Below are 16,538 nucleotides of genomic sequence, written 5' to 3'. Positions count from 1 at the left end.
CTCATTTTACGTTGTGATTTTTGATGCAGTTGATAGAGTTATAATGCTGCTAATGGAAATCTCTGCTTCTGATTAATTAATTTATTATTAGCTAAACCTTTGAATGTCATTTCACTTATACAAAAATGATCTGCAGTTTTCCCAAACTGGACATGATGCTTTTTCTGTTTAATCCTCACGCTCACTTTAAAATGTGCACGTGCGAATTTCAAGCTTACTCTTCTGTTTAAATCCTTAGTTTCATTTGTCCTTTTACCACTTCTATCGCGATCTCTCTGCTTTTAATTTAAGTTTTAATCGAAATGTCTTTACTGACACACTACATGTGTAACCACAGGGAATAAAACAGATAAATGAGCATAGAGCATGCTTTGTTGCTGCTTAAGTTAAAGGCAAAGCATGCATTTATTTATTTATTAAATGCAATTTATATCAAATACAGTCTGGTGCAGCAGTAAGAGGGAGGAGTCTAGATTGTAAGTATAGACATTGCAAAAACAGAAACCTTTCTTCCTGTGTCTAAAAATGTCTTCAGCCCTCTGCTGCACGCACGCACACACACATGCGCGCATATCTTTCCAACAGTATAAGCAGTGTGCATGCAGCAGTTGTGGTGCAGGAACTTGTTTGTTTAGCTTTGAGTATTAGTCAGCTGGTGGTTTTGCAGTATTTCTGTGTGAGCTTGAAACCTTTCACAGTTGGCTCAAGTATAACATTTTCTCACCTTCTTGCTTTTGAACTTTGGACGCTTACATTTTCACACACAAGTCTGGGTTCACCTAGCAATGGCTGCTTGAACGGCATAGACTTTGACGCACACAGTCAAGCCAATACTCTTCTCTTTAAAGTGGCACTTTTATCATGCATTCAGCATTTGTGTTGTGGTTTCGCAGATGACAGATAGTGTTTGATAGCGCCATAGCCTATGTACTATGGTCTCCAACATGCATGTCTCACAAAATTGAATCATTAGTTCCATGTATTATAATTGTCATTATATCTCTAAAAAGCAGGTGCACATCAGAACATGCGCGGAACATAACCACACTGGAAACGATGACCAAAACACTCACTGGAAAATGTCAGGAATTGATTACCCTGCTGACTGAGGCTGACAGCACAGACAACCCTTCACATGCAAAGCAGGATGTTTTCACTTGGCTGCGTTGAAATTAAACGTTCCGTCTCATGTGCGAATCTTGAGACGAGTGAGAAAAGCTTTTGCTAGAAAAACGGGAGAAATGGCAGCCCTTAGTTAGCTTTCTCAAAAAGCTGAAAAGCATATGTCTGCAGCCATGTTTGATTGAATTATGATATAATCCACGACTTAAGAAAAGCTGAGAGCAACTGCTACCCTGTGAGTCAGCCTGGCCTGCAGCCGATGCCCTCTGTCCCTCCCACTCACACAGCAGGACAACGCTGTGCTTATGTAACAGAGAAGTAGAAAAGGGATACAAGGAGACTTAAGATAGAGGAAGGAAGAGAGGCTAAAAGAGAGAGGGCAAGAAAGAGAGGAGAGCGGCTAACCGCATGCCTCCATGTTTTCCGCATGCCTCCATGTGGTTAATGCAAAGCTGTCGCTTGACAGCTTTGCATTAACCACATTTTGTCCTCGTCTTCCCCTTCATTAACCACATTTTGTCCTCGTCTTCCCCTTCATCTCCATGAGTTATTTACTTATTATTAAAGCACTTGCACTTGTCATATTAATAAAATCGTCATGAAAATTTGATTAACAAATCTTTATAGAGAGAAGTCAGAAACCCACAGTAAGCTGATTTAAAATGGAATAACTTTTAATGAAAATGTGTCTGTAATCTTGTGCAGCATGCATCGGCATGTGCAATTACATCTTTTTGTTATATCAAGTGTCAAATGACTCTGAAGCTCAGGCTTATTGAAGCAGATCCAGTACTACTCTGCTTTAACCACAGCTAGCATGTTCTCATCACCTCCACCCATCTGTGGAGCGTGTTTCAGTGACGGCTTCCTGTAATATTGGCAGAGTGCACAGTGAAACTACAGCCAGGAAACTGTCATGGTTGTATGCTCTTCCCATCAGTGACTCAAATACTGATGATCAACTCAGAGTTGTAAAATGAATGGTTTGTTGCTGAGGTAGAGTGTCTTGAATAGAGCAGTCAATGCAGTTTCATAAAGCACCAAATCACAAAAACAGTAACGTCAGGCTATAATAATATAATTTCTTTGGACCTTGATTTTAAAAAGTCAACTAAATGCTAAAACTTTGATGTCATTCTTTTTGTCCCTTTTATTTATTCAGACAAAAAATGGCTGGAGCCCAGAACAGGAGGACTTAAATCACACATCCATAATTTCCTATCTGGATAAATTGTCAGCAACCGCCCCCCCAAAATTCTCCATTGCCTCCACAAGGATAAAGTTTGTTGCTTATTGGATTGTGTTATTGAAAACAGAGCTGTCGGTTCCTTCTCTGATTTCTGATTTGCGATTTCTTTCACATTTTGCATCGGCTAATTAAGATTGTGGGTGCAAACGTGTCAGAAAAATAACAAGGCATGATGTCAGGTTTCCTTTGTGCCTCTGAAAGTGGTGGGCTGTGCAGGAAAAATGTCCAGTTCCATAGTTTGTATTTTGGTCTCCGCCCATGAGCTTTGGGTACAATCCGAGAAAATGACATCATAGATAAAAGTGGTGGAAATGAGTCATCTGAAGAGCGTATGCAGCGTCCCTTAGGGATGAGGTGAGGAGCTCAAAGTAGAACTGCCACTCTGTATCAAAAATCAGAACCAGCTGTGATGATTCTTGCATCTGACTAGGAGCCCTCCCAGGCGCCTCCTAAGTGTTTTGGGCATTTCCTACTGGGGGGGGGTTGGAGACCCCAGTGAAGACCTAGAACATGGTTTCCGCATGGAAGAGCAGAAGGAGGTGGCTGGGGAGAGAACAGTCTGGGCATCTCTGCTGAGATGCTTTCCCCTGTGATCCATACCAGAGAGATGGTAGAAGATGGATGGATGTAGTTAAAAGATGAACATAGTAACCCATTGTTTGTGAAGTCTTGTATTAAAGCCTCAACACAGTTTCCCATCTGTGTTGTTGTGTTTTTTTGTTTTTGTTTTAAACTGGACATGACAAGTGAAGGAGAAACTGAAGGGAACACCCTGACGCATAAGGGTAAAGCTTTATCAACTTGCTTTGACTCTACTGCGCACAGAATAATCATCACACTGTATCCAGTAAGACTTTAAACTCATTTCAAATTCAGTGTGGTGCTGTGTTCAGGCAAAGTTAACCACACCAAAGATGTGTCTTTGTCCAAATACTCACACGCACATTAATGACAAACACATTCATAAATCCAACTTAATGACATGTTGACATTTTGTAACCATCAGTGTGTATTCATGTGTGCATGCATTGCGTTAAGGTGACATAAGTGTCCATTGGATTGCATGCCTGTGCATATGGGTGTGTGTAATGGGTGTTTGCGCCTATTTTTCCATTCATACACACCCAAACCACTGCAAGAAATCAGACAGCCATAACCAAACCGCTTCCACAGAAGTCTTGTTTTTTGTGTGTGTGTGTGTGTGTGGGGGGGGGGGGGGTTCAGGTGAGGATTCAAAAGGAATAACCAGCTCTAAACGAGTGTTTGTTTGTATTGTAAGATGGGTGTCAAGGGAAACAACATTAAAAAAATAAAAGTGACTAGGCTTATTACTAAGGTGTGTTGTTCAGTGCGTACATGTCTTATGTTTGGACACGTTTCACATTGATTAGTACAGGTTAGACTTCATGTTCAGATTTGTGTACAAGGAGAATCCATCACATCACTGTCCATCCCTTATTTATCCTCTTAAAAGCCTCACTGAGATTAAAACACTGCTTTTTAAGAGTGACCTGGTTCTATTAGACGTGTCAGTGAGATTTGCTTTAAAAATTGATTGTGGGAGGGGTGTGTTTAGTCCCCTCCCTCTTTTATTTGTCACAACACGCCTGCCTACCAGGTATAGACCCCAGTCCTCCTCTCCCTGTCCCCAGTACTCAGTCACTCACGCTGCGCTCTCTTCTCTCTCTCGCTGTGTGTTTTCAGTCTAAGATGCCCTAGGCGGTGAGGAAGGAAATGTAAATGGCTTCCAAAGTAAAAGATGCTGTGGTGTGGTACCAGAAAAAGGTAAGGCGCTGCATTTTAAAATCTTTTATAAAATTAAAAAAAAAATTTGTGTGGGTTTCACACTATTGCTGTGCTTTTGTTTTTAAGTATTTAACTATAATATTAAAATGAAAACGTGTATTTAATATGATATTTTGACTACCTCTGAAACTATGCTTTGATAGCACCATTAACCTTTTTATGCACTCTTACTAATACTAGTTTTACAAGTCTGCTTTTCATAGCGTCTTATTTATTAAAAAAAAAAAAAAAAGAGAGAAGAAAAAGGCTTTGACCTTTTATAGGCCCATTACATTTAATTTTTTTTCCTTTTATTTCTCTAAATGACACTTTTTAAAGATTCCTATTATCTTTGCACTACTTTGTAGCTTATACAGAAGACTAATTTTTGCCCAGTTTGATTACTATTATTGTAATGATTGGGGACTATGTTGCAATTTGCATTTTATAGACATCAATCATGCTTTCCCTTTGCATTGTAGAAGTGTCTGATTAAGGCATCGTCTGTGCATATTAAATTGTATTGATATTTTATACTTGTGTACTTTAAACCATAGCTGAGGCATAGCTGATTATAATGCTCAATATTATGAGCTGTCGGGTGGACCTCCTTTTCTGTAAGACTCTTTATAAAGTCTTTGCTTTATTCTATACTTTGAATAATCTCCTACACATGGTTTCATCTCTTTTCTTTTTTCTCTTACATGCTTTTACTGCACTTGGGAAATGCAGTTTCATTCACTTTCCTCTAATTCTACTCTCATCACTTGACATCTATTCTAAATTTTGTAGTTTAGAATTAGTAATGTAAATGTTAATAACACAAAAAATGAGTGTAGTTCCCTCCTTTTTATTTCTTTACTTGCTTTTATTGATAATGATGCATCTTGTCCATGATTTTCTGAGTTTAGCAAGTACAGAAGAGCAAACTGATCATCTTTTACAGAGAAATGCACAGAGATCTGGTAACGCTGACCAGTTTTGCTTGTATTTGCAGTCATCCTGACTCTGACCCAGTAACAGTGTTAATTAAGACATATTTGCTCCTTTTGCTGCAGTGATTTCTTACTTTATATACAGACTGCAGTATATGTATATACTCAATAGGTGATCATACATTGTTCTTGCTCTGTGGCACACTGAGGGAGAAGTCGCTAAATCATTTAATTTCTTTTTTTTAAAAAGAAAGATAGTTTTACAAGACTTCTGACACTGAAGCGAGCAGACTCCTTCAGTAAACCATTTTGATAATGACTTCCTTGCTGCTGTCAGCAGCGACATCGGGGTCGAGCCATTCAGCACTGCCTTCAGCCCGGCTGGTGTTGTGTGTCCTGTTGTTCCATAGTCTCAGATATCAGATCCTCTGTTGGACTCCAGCCCCGGTCCCCCTGCAGCTCTCAGCTTACACACTCATCTGCTCTCACAAACCTGACTGCCTGTTTTTCTTTTCTCTGCCCTCACTGCTGGCCTTTTTTTCTTTTGCCTTTTTCTCTTTCTGCTCACCCCTTCCAGATGTAGAGATCAGAAGCTGGAATGAGAGCTCACAGAATATGACCCATCAGAAGTAACTTTAATGAAAGAACAACATTGAAAACACTTGCATGTGTAAATATATACATTTTCAATCAAAACTGCATTTTTAAAAATGTTGTTTTATTACTTTAAGTTAAATTCTTTTGTGTCGTAAATATAGGAAACGGTAAAGCTTGCACAAACCCTACTTGGGTTGTTTTCAAACCGTTGTCTTGGCTTTAGCTGATTAATCTGAGTTAAACGCAGAATGTTTTCTTCAAAAAAGCATTAAGCTCAATGCATTTCTTGGGTATTTGTTCATCATACGTCTGTGTTTTGTGTGTCTAGCAAAGCTTGTCTGGGCAAAGGCACACCAGTGACGACAGCCGCTGAGTCACGAATGACTAAACTTTTTTTTTTTTTTTTTTTTTTTTTTTTTTTTTTTAGTGCCCTCACACCTGTCCTCAGGGGACTTCTTTATCTAGCGTGTCTCATTTAGACAAGTTAAGTGGTTGTGCGTTTTCTCACTCAGTTGAGAAAATAAACAAGAGATTAGGTTGAACTTTTCTGCAAGCCGTGACCAGGATTTCAGTGTCTCACAAGAGACAGTTTCATTCGTCTGCATTAACCCTCTCAAGGCAGGCGTTGCCCATTTGCAAACTAACAACCTGATTACTCCGCATACATATTTTGTGAGTTCTTTTTACTCAGAAGTACCACTGCAGGACTTGGTTGTACATTAGCAACAAAAAGTTTAATTTGAGCCTGAGAGGGTTAAATCTCTTAAGTGTTCTGTAAAATTGAACAACAGCACACCAGATAGATGAGTCTTGAGAGGCATAGAAGGGTCCACTGCACCTTATTATAATGTCTAGCCTGTCAGGAAAGGGTTTGATATCAGCAGCATTATGTAACCACCTGAAATCTTGCTAATCATATCTTCTCTGCCCTCAGGGAAGATTCATACTTCTCAGATCCAGCTTCACACAGTTGAATAATTTGTTTCCAAGTGAAAAGAAAATGTATTTGTTCACTTGCCTCTGATGGCTTTTAGCACTGCAGATTCTGCAGTTTCATTATAAATGTTTGACATTTCTGATCCGTCACAGTATAGTTAAAATGTCAACAAACAAGTCACAGATTTAGGTTTGGGCTGTTTTCAGTAGAGCTACTTCTAAAGAAATCGCTGAGAGATATTTAGTATTCAGCCTGCATTGGTGTTAAATTCTTTAAATGTTTCCTTTTTTAATGCTGTGAGCTCCATAAATCTGATTAAATTCAGCCGAGATGATATAAAAGTGCACATTTATGCTTTCCAGGTGTGTTTTGTTTTATTTGGTTTAGTTTTTTGTGCTATATTTTTGCCTACTTTTAAATGTGTAAAACTGCAAAAATGGTTCACAATGCAATAAAAGACAGGGTCCAGTAACTGTTGAGTCTCACAAAGCTTATTCAGTGTATTCACATGAAGTTACATTTTATGTTGCAGAGAAAGTTCGAGCTTGTCAAACCGGTCTGTTAAGGTGTGTTTCACAACTCGGGCTCTTCGGCCTCTAAGCCCTTCAGTGTATTTCTGACTGCTGTGCTGGGAGACCAGCTGTAAATAGACTCAGTGCCTTGTTTGTGTCGAGTCTGTTCTTTTTCCTCACTGCCGTGCCATGCCAAGCCCATATCACAGTGAAGGCACATGCACCGGAGCAGGCTATATCGGCCACAGCGCCAGCCATACTTACTTTTTCTCTCTGACAGTTTGTTTGTTGTTACCAGATAGAAAGCGGTTCCATGTAGAAATTATTCAGCTTTTAATGTCTTGAACATTTTAAATGTGCCATGCATGTTGGTTTATGTTTGAGCTGAAAATGTTTAACTGTAACAAATTTAATTGTAGCTTGCGTGTGTGTATTTTGAGATGTGACGCAGTGTGTATTTTCGGAGGGTGTTTGTTGTTGACTTCTCGAGATCAGAAAGTCTCGTGTGAAGATTCACTGTGACCACACTTAGCAGTCACAGGTCTATATTTAGGAGATGAGAATTTTTGTGGATTATCTTGTCGCTTCCCTGTTGTAGTTTCTTGGTGCAACTCCTTGGACGTTTACATCTCAGAATATAATAAAAATCATCTGACCTTTACTGGGTTCTGAAACGAGGCATGACTTGGCAAATAATGGCATGGTGTATTGAGCCAAAATGCAGAAAGTGTGTGAAAAACTAAGTTCACCCTCACTGTTTGCGTAGGAATTAAGAGGATAAGTAGCCGTTATTATGCTAAGTCAAATACACCCGATTAAGTTATCATCAGCAAATCTGTAAAAGCAGAAGCAGTTTTAATTGTTTGTCTGCTGTCTGTTAACATAACACAGAGGAGGACATCAGCAATGATCTCAAAAGTGATTGTTGCTGTGGTTATAAGGCCATTTCCAAAACAATTCCAAGCCCATCACTGTGCATTGAGAAAGATTATTCACAAGTGGAAAACATCCGAGACTCCAGCTTGTTCCAGCAGATTCACCCTGAGGTCACACTGTGCAATGTTTAAAACCCAAGAGCTCCATCTTGGACTCTGCAGGCCTCGGTTAGGAGGTTAAATGTTGAAGTTCATGACAGTACAATATTTTAAAAAAGAACAAGTCACTGAGTTTGGAATGGCAGCTACTGCAAAAAAGCTTGTTCTCTGTAAAAAGAACATGATAGCACAGCTTAGGTTTGCAAAGTTTCATCTGAAAAAATCATGAGACTTCTGAAACAATGTCCTTTGAACAGATGAGCCCATAATGTACAGCACTATGTTTGGGGAAAACCAAACCCAGCATTTCAGCACAAACACCTCATACCAGCTGCTCTTTGAGTTGACCATGAACTCCTCTGTATACCAAAGTATTCGTCTGTCTAACAAGCTTGGGTCAGAATTGGGTCCTGCAACAGGACGATGATCCCAAGAACAGCTGAAAGAGAAAAGAAGCAAGGTAACGCAATGACTCAGTTAAAGTTCGGACTGTGAAGAAGAGCGGGCCAAAATTCATCAAAAGTCATACAGAAAAGATTGACTTCAAGTTATCACTGCTGAAGGTGATACTACTGGTTTTTGCATCATAGATTGTACTTAGTTTTTCCACATACTGCTTCTGGGCTTAGTTTTTGCTAAATAAATAACGGCATTTGTTATTTTGGGTTGGCTTAAGTAATGATAATCTTCATTTCTTTTCCTTCATTTGCCCCAAAGCAAAAAAAAAAAAAAAAAGAAGCATTGATAGGTTTGTAGCATAAACCTATTCGCTGGAACGTTCAAGACAATTTACTACACAGCAAAAAGCAAGACACAAGTAGGCAAAGTTCTTTGTGTTACTCATGCATGAGGGAGACCTGCCTGGAGCCAAGTGTCGTTCCACCCACTTGACCTCCGTCAGACTCTCAGCCAGGTTCCCCATAGCACTCCTTTTATTGTGGTTACATGAATATGCATAGGTTCATTAACATATGACGTTTCGTATAGGTATACATGTGGACAACGAATAGTGTGTGTGGGTGTGGGTGTGAAGACTCCCCAAAGCTGGTGCCAGGAGTCTAGCGGTCCATCTGAACAAAAGGCTCTTACACTTAAACAGATATACGTGTGTTTGCTATACCATATATCAGCAAGAGAAGACACGACCTCTCCTAGGTGTGTGATCTATGCCAGAACCCTCTGAAGAGGAGTGAACGCACTCCCCTCTTCATGCTACAGAGTTGTTACAGACCTCCTAGGATGAGACATTCTTTCAATCTACAAATGGTTATATACTTCTAAGCATATATAAATATATATTTCTAGGCATAAATGGCAATCCAACTATACAAATCTAACAAGCATATTGTTCTTTTGAGATGTCCTTCATGTGTTTCTGGCAGCCAAATTAAAGTTTTCTTATCTGACACACGCATGCACGTACACACCTGTCTGAGCAGAAAATAAACCTTACACACAGACTACAGGGAGAGCTGTTGTTGTAGTCTGAGTCGCTGTAGTCTCACATCTCAGGGGTTCGTGGACACCACGAAAAACTTCTTTTTAAATGGTTTTTTTTTTTTTTTTTAATTTTATTTTTGCTGATTCTTTTCTTTAGTTTGTTTCTTTTGTTTTTGCCCCTTTACGGATTTCTTCTTCTTGTACAAAGTCACTTATTTAATAAGAGATTCTTGGAGGTTATTAGAAGGTGGAAGCTTCATGTTTTTATCACTGTAGCTTAAATATACACAGAACAATTTTAAGACTTTATTATGACTGTGGCATTGTAGGATTTCACTATTTATTTAGACTAATTTTAAGTTGATAATTATTAGTGGTAGCTGCAGTCTTTTGTGTGTTTGAACCTGGGTTGAATGTATTCCTATATTTACACAGTAGTGATGCCCTAGAGACACACTGATGGAAAAATCCCTCCCCTCTTTGTGGGACGCTGGGTGTGGTTAGCTCTCACGCGCTGATTAACCACCAAAGTCTGGCTCAGAGAGAAGAGATGTTTTCAAACTGGAAGGAACGAGGAAAAACTGGATGAAAAGTTGACACAAACATCTGACAAACTACACTGTCAGCAGCTTCACACATTGTTAAAATCCTGGTATAAATTTGACTGCTACACATTGTAATCACTAAATCTTTGCCAATTATATTTATTTTTTATTTATTTTTTGCAGTGTTAATAGTTTAGTCTGTGAAGCTACTGCTGGAAAGGTGACGTCCTCATTGTTGCTTGTTTTGTCTAATCTTGGTGCAAATCTTGATTTTAAAAAAACAAAAAACAAAACAAAAAACAATAAATAAAATCATTTTCCCTCAACAGCTCAGGCAATCGGGTGCTTAATAATAGTAGGTTATTCAGAGAAGTTTTTTTTTTTTTATGGTTTTCCAGGATGGTGACTTTTTGACAAATGTTCAGAGGAATGTTTTTGAGCCTCTTAGTACTGACCTATGAATCATTCAAGCATAAAAATAGACCCAACTCAAAGGATGACCCAGTGTTGTTTACACATAACAGGCACATTAGCAAAGAACCCGTTTTACATTGTATCATTAGGTACTATGTTGCATATGTGTTTTTGTGATAACCTGGTAGTATATGCATTTCTTTTGCTTGTGGAAAAAAACAAAACAAACCAAAACAGTATAACAGTTTGACAGGCATAAGTGTTTGTTTGGGAATCACCTTGTTGATAAAATAAAGAGCAATTGACTGAAAACTTGGCATATCTCAGCATGGTGTTTAAGCATGTCTTTGAAGTTTGAGAAAACTGGAACAAGTGGAGCATAAAACAAGTAGTGGGGGCCTAAAAGAAAGGGGGGGGGGGGGGGTAGTCTGCAGCAGATCAACAGTATCTGAAAGTCATATCCTTAAGAAACTGGGGGGGGAATCAGTAAAAACCTGGCACAGGAACTGAAAGATGCATCTAGGCCTTCAGGTGATCAATCTACTGTTGACGCAAGCCTCTTTAGAAATGGTCTGAGTAGAAAGTTCGCTGTCAAGAGGCCATTCTTGGGGAAAGGAAATGGGGAGAAAAAGCTGAGGGATGCCAGTTTACACAACTGGACTGAAATTCAGTGGCCACAGGTCTGGTGGAGTGATGAATCCAAATTTGAGATTTGATTGATCTTGTCGGTATATACAGAGAGGTTAAACAGTGAGTGTATATAAAGCTATCTGTAAACAGTGGAGGTGAAGGCTTGGCCATGGTTTTGAGGGGTTTTGGGTTTTTTTGGGGGGGGGTTTAGCCATTGGTGTTGAAAATCTTCAAATATGCTGGAAGTATGACCAGAGAGAAGTAATGTCAGATTTTGATTCACCTGTATTTGATCTCAAGCAAAGTGCCAATACAGTAAAAGCATACCATACCACACCATGGATTGGCCTCCCCAGAGCCCAGACTTTAACATTATTGAAGCAGTGTTTGATCATCTTGATGGAGAACCAAAAAAAAGAGCTTTGAATGCCCTTTTGCTGACTCTATGAAAACCCCTTGAATGAAACTCGTTAGAATAGTGCAAACTGTTTTTGCATTGCCATTCAATAAATCACTGCACCTATTTTTGCATTTTCCTGGTAAAATATGAAGAAAACGCGGTAGGCTAAAGTCTTTTGCACAGTACTGTTTACCTGGCTTCTGCAAAACCTGCAGTTGAGTAGGGAATTGAACTCTCGGCCCTGTCATTAGTAGCGGACTCACCCAACCCTCTTAAACCTCAGCGGCCCATTTCGTTTGAAGCTGCACTGTTCAGGATTGTTACATAATGTCCACTGACAGGTTGTCCCCCTGTAAAGTTTATATGACAAACGTGTTAACAGTTTACACATGCAACCCACAACAAATAGAGCAACATTACCATTTATGTGGAATCGTGTTTGCTCTTTTGTTGTTCTGTTTTTGGTGTACACTAATTCCCAAGGGAAATGTTGTGGTTTCTGGACGCTAGAGTTGAAGTTTACGGTTGAACAGTAATTAAGGCCTTTATAGGATTCATAGGTATGAGGGGATAAATCATGTGAGATAGTCCTCGAAGGCATGGTTAATGCAGAAATATTGATTACAGCAGATTTAAAGTCTGTGACCAGGATTGACATTTGAGTACTCGTTATTTTTAAGCCGACTAAACCCCAAGCAGACGACGGATGAATGACGACATCGCGCACTGAAGAGTGTAAATCATTCGCGGCTGACGTTTCTGTTAATATGTTAAACTTCACGTCAACAACATTCCTCTGAAAGTCAGCATCTGTCTTTGTCTCTGATACCCCCTCAATTGCAGAGGCAGTTATGTAACTCCGCTCTCCTCCTCCGACTCCCCTCGGTGCATCGTCCCTCTCTGTTGTCATGACGACTCCAGCATTGCTGCAGCGGCACACTCGGCCTCTTCGCTCTCAGCTCTTGATTTGCTTGTCAAATTGCTGAACTTTGAATTTTTTTTTTTTGTTCTTCCCTGGTCCAAATCCTTACATTAAAACTGAGAATTTAAGTATTTGAGATTTATTAAAGCAGTTTTTTGCAAAATGGTCAAAACCAGCTGGCTGATCATGAGTGGTTGATGAGGTAAATAGATAGTGATGTAACGGTGTGTGAGTGTGGTGATAAGAGGATTTACAGTGCTGTAAATGCCTCTTTGTCAAATCACAGTTACCTCGCGACTCTATGATGTAACAACAGATGAGCGTGTGTGCGTGTGCCTCCACTTTCCATACCAACTTTCACTCTTATCTATCCCCCTTCCACTTTTATCTTCCTACTTAGTAGTCTGGTCATGTTTGTCCTCTGGAGCATATGTGGAGGACAGTCAAACATCCTCGCGTGTGAGTGTGTGTGTTTTAATGGGCCGAGTGGAGTGGAAAATTAGCTGTCAGTCTAAATGTCATGCAGTCAGTCAGACGTCCAGAACTCGGCTGGTTTTACCTTACTGGTGGAGCCTCGAGATCCTCATCTGTCCCTAGTCGATAAGTTACAACCCTTTTACTATATAACACATGAAGGATTTATTTTAAAAAGCATCTATAATGTTTTAAAGCAGTGGTAAAAGGTAATATTCAATTCTAGCTTCAAGTATAAGTTCTTCGTTATATGCTTATGAAGCTGAACACTGAGATGAGTGTTTATTCACCTGCTTAAAAGGCTTCTCAGTCCACTCCAGCGTGGATTCTTTCCTTATTTGTACGTCGCCTCGGACAAAGAGTCTGCCAAGTCATAAATGTTTAAATAGGAGTTTAAAATTAGACGGAGGTCTCAAGTTGCACCCGTTGAAAAAATGGTCTTTTTTTTTTTTCCCCTTCCTATAGTTAGTTAGATTTATAATGAGACAGGGAAGGAAAAAATTAAGGTGGCCTTAAGTCTGCCTTTATCTCTGTTTATAACTTAGTGCTGTTGGAGGTGCTTTAATTGCATGATCTTCAGCAGCAGGTAGATTTTGACACTCACTGTACAGTCTCTTAATCTGTCACCATGTTTACCGATTTGGCCTCGGTGGGTAGCTGCCAGTTTTCCTGGACTTTCAGCTTAAAAAGAAAATGCCAAGGTCAAGATTTCCTTTTGCCTGCCAGCTGTTGTTCATGAATGCAGTTTAATTATAAAAAGCTGAATTGTTTGTAATTCACCAAATAAAGTCATTCTTTTGTGTTTTGCTCGCGTGCAGCCAAACCCTTTAAAACACGCAATTAAAGACTTTTTCCCTTCTCACATCTGCATACTTGTATGTTAATACATAATTATAGCTGCATAGCCAAAGATTTCTCAAGTTTTTCTATTATTATTGTCCATACTTATTTGTAATGCATTAAACTTGCTTGTAAAATGTATCTGTTTACAGTTAGTCCTGGTGTCTTGTCAGCTCAAGTTCAGTATCTCTAGCCCATAAAACTAGAAATACTGAACTTGCTTTGCTATGGTCTACTTTTAGCACAATAACAGAAGGCCAGGTCATTATAAATATCAATAAACTGATATTTTGGAGACTGTTTATCTTAACTTTAAGACTTGGAACCTAGGCAGACAATTCCTTTCATTCCAGCTTCAGCATGCATTTCCAAATTTGTTTAGTTCCCATTCCGAGCTACTCCGGTAAATAAAAACACTGTACGGTCGTGTACTGTCATCCTCCCTCCACACTTAGCTGTTTCTACCTGTTATGAGCTCTCTGATGTTGTAAAGGCGAAGAAAACATCAGAAATTAACAACAAACTTTGTTCAAAATACGCTCACAACCACTGCTCCTCAATGAGGCCTTTCCAGAGACTGCGTTGTCTGGCCCGGCTTGTTGCTTTATTATCAATAAACATTTGTCATTTGTAATTAGGATTTATTCATTTTATAAGGTTATTCATTAGCAAAGGTTGGAAAAGCGAATAAATGACCTTTTACTGACAAATTTTATATTGAAATAATCAAAACAGCAGACTTCTTGATAGAAGAATTAGTTTGTTTGTATTTGAACAAGTCTTTACAGCATTAAACACATCTGGAACCTCTGGAATAGATGCGATCAGAGCAGCACCCTGGTTCTAAAGATTGGTATCACTATACACAGAGAGAATATTATCAAATGTTGCTTCTTCATAAAGAGGAAACAAGTGCATCACAATCTGACTGCTAGTTCCGGACAATATAATTTGAAAACTGTCCATGAAACCGCATGATTAACCTCACAGTACCCAGCTACCTCCAGACAAAACCAATTGATTAGAATTTGGGATTGATGTGTACTCAATAGTTGTACCATAGTGTGACCTGCGGGAGGGCGGTGTCACAACAGGCACGTGCTGAAGCTGGTGTCAAAGTGTGCCTGTTATGTGGGACGGCCACGATGTGACACCTTGCCTGACCCACATCTTTTACTGCTATATGTGATCGTTGACATGGAGATGTCACCAGACTGAGATGCTGTCTGCACCACATAAAAGAACAAATCATTTCACTAATGTGATCGTTGTTTTGTTAATAAAATTAACTTTAGAGGACTTGTAAAGTGATATTAGTAATAAGACAGGGTTTGTTTTTGGTTTTTTTGTAACTACATGGCACACACTTTCTCTTCTTGAGTTCCTAAATTTGATTCCTCTCTGTTTCAGTCTCTCTTGGTGCTCTTCCTTCGTCGTCTTTGACCTCTTTCTCTCTCTCTCTCCATTCATCATTAATGAAACTGCATTAAATATGCATAGTTTCCACTGGCGTGCTCATGGGGTGACCCAGACTCGATGCCATGGAGGCATATAAGCTCGCAAGAAAAACCTGATCTGCTGACACCTCTACCAGGAGATGGGTTTTTTTTTGTTTTTGTTTTTTAAAGAAGCTGCTTAATAGTGCAACTCTAGTAGAATTGTATCTTCTAATTGTGAAATCTAAAAGCAGGTGACATAAGAAACCAGCAACCCTGTGAAATTGGTGCAGTCTGACCTTGGAGTGCGTTTGTTTTGATCTGTGTTCCCAGATCAGATACAAATATATCTTGTTCTTACAGTAACAGCACTCTCTATCATTGTCTGATATATTTTCTTTCTGGTGTCTGCTGTGCTTGGCTCATACAGACCACATTGCTTGGCACATAATAGCATATAATGGCTTATCCACTCCTCTGACCTCACGCACACCCTGATAAACACGATTAGTCCTCGACACGCACCAACACTCTGCAGGTCTATTGATCCCTCTGATCCCTGTGACAGTAACAAGTGGTGCACCCTTCATTTCGCCCTGCCCTTCCTCCTGTGTGTAATATTGGTAAATACTAGCTGCTGGTGCATATTATCCTATCAGGGGTTTTTGTTAGCTGTACTCCAGTTAAGAGGTAATCAAGGAAAAGAACAGACAGGACGTACTGTAGGTGTAGGTTTTATGTGATCTGTACATTTCAGTGCATTAAGTGTTTACATCCCTGTTAACTTGCTGTAGTTCTATCTGTTATTAAAACATCCAAAAAGTCTGCAGACTGAGAGTCGGGGCACAGCAGCACTTTATTAAAGTAGATTGCTCAGAGTGCAATAATTTATCCTCCAACATAATGGCTGAACTGCTCCTCTGTTTGGGACTCTATGCTACAGCAACACCAAGAAAACTGAAGTGGTTGCTATAAAGATGGAGACTAGTTCTGTGACCATTCAGTCACTTGGTGTCTTGAACGTGACTTCAGTGCATTCAGATACCAAGGAAACGTTTGTTATACTGCAAATATTAACTGATAAATTGCTATAAATGGCAAATCTATTCTTCTCTACATGCCCAGAAATCCATATTAAACAGAAATTCACATTAACAACTGAGTGACATAGTTACTATTTGTGAAAGATGGAGATTTAACCACAAAATGACACAGGCGCTCGGCAACCTTGCTTTTATATCGGAGTATAACTAAAATACAACCAGC

At 39.4% G+C, this 16,538-nt stretch overlaps 1 protein-coding gene across 2 annotated transcripts in view; it reads left to right on the top strand.

Annotated features, from left to right (window-relative positions):
* Window positions 1-16,538, top strand: part of LOC147310390 (protein PHTF2) — a 57,020-nt gene that overhangs the window by 19,208 nt on the left and 21,274 nt on the right. For both annotated transcript variants that reach the window (XM_086269745.1, XM_086269744.1), the window contains one exon: window positions 4,076-4,156. In XM_086269745.1, the coding sequence (XP_086125871.1) occupies window positions 4,112-4,156 (45 nt within the window). In that variant the 5' untranslated portion in view covers window positions 4,076-4,111. The remainder of the gene's footprint in view (window positions 1-4,075; window positions 4,157-16,538) is intronic.

The sequence above is a fragment of the Aulonocara sp. 'chitande type north' Nkhata Bay genome, linkage group LG17 (genome assembly GCF_057382095.1).
Source record: "Aulonocara sp. 'chitande type north' Nkhata Bay isolate Kocher_YH1m ecotype deep benthic linkage group LG17, A_spYH_male_GT1.1, whole genome shotgun sequence".
NCBI lineage: Eukaryota > Metazoa > Chordata > Actinopteri > Cichliformes > Cichlidae > Aulonocara > Aulonocara sp. 'chitande type north' Nkhata Bay.
This window is presented reverse-complemented; position numbering and strand designations above follow the sequence as displayed.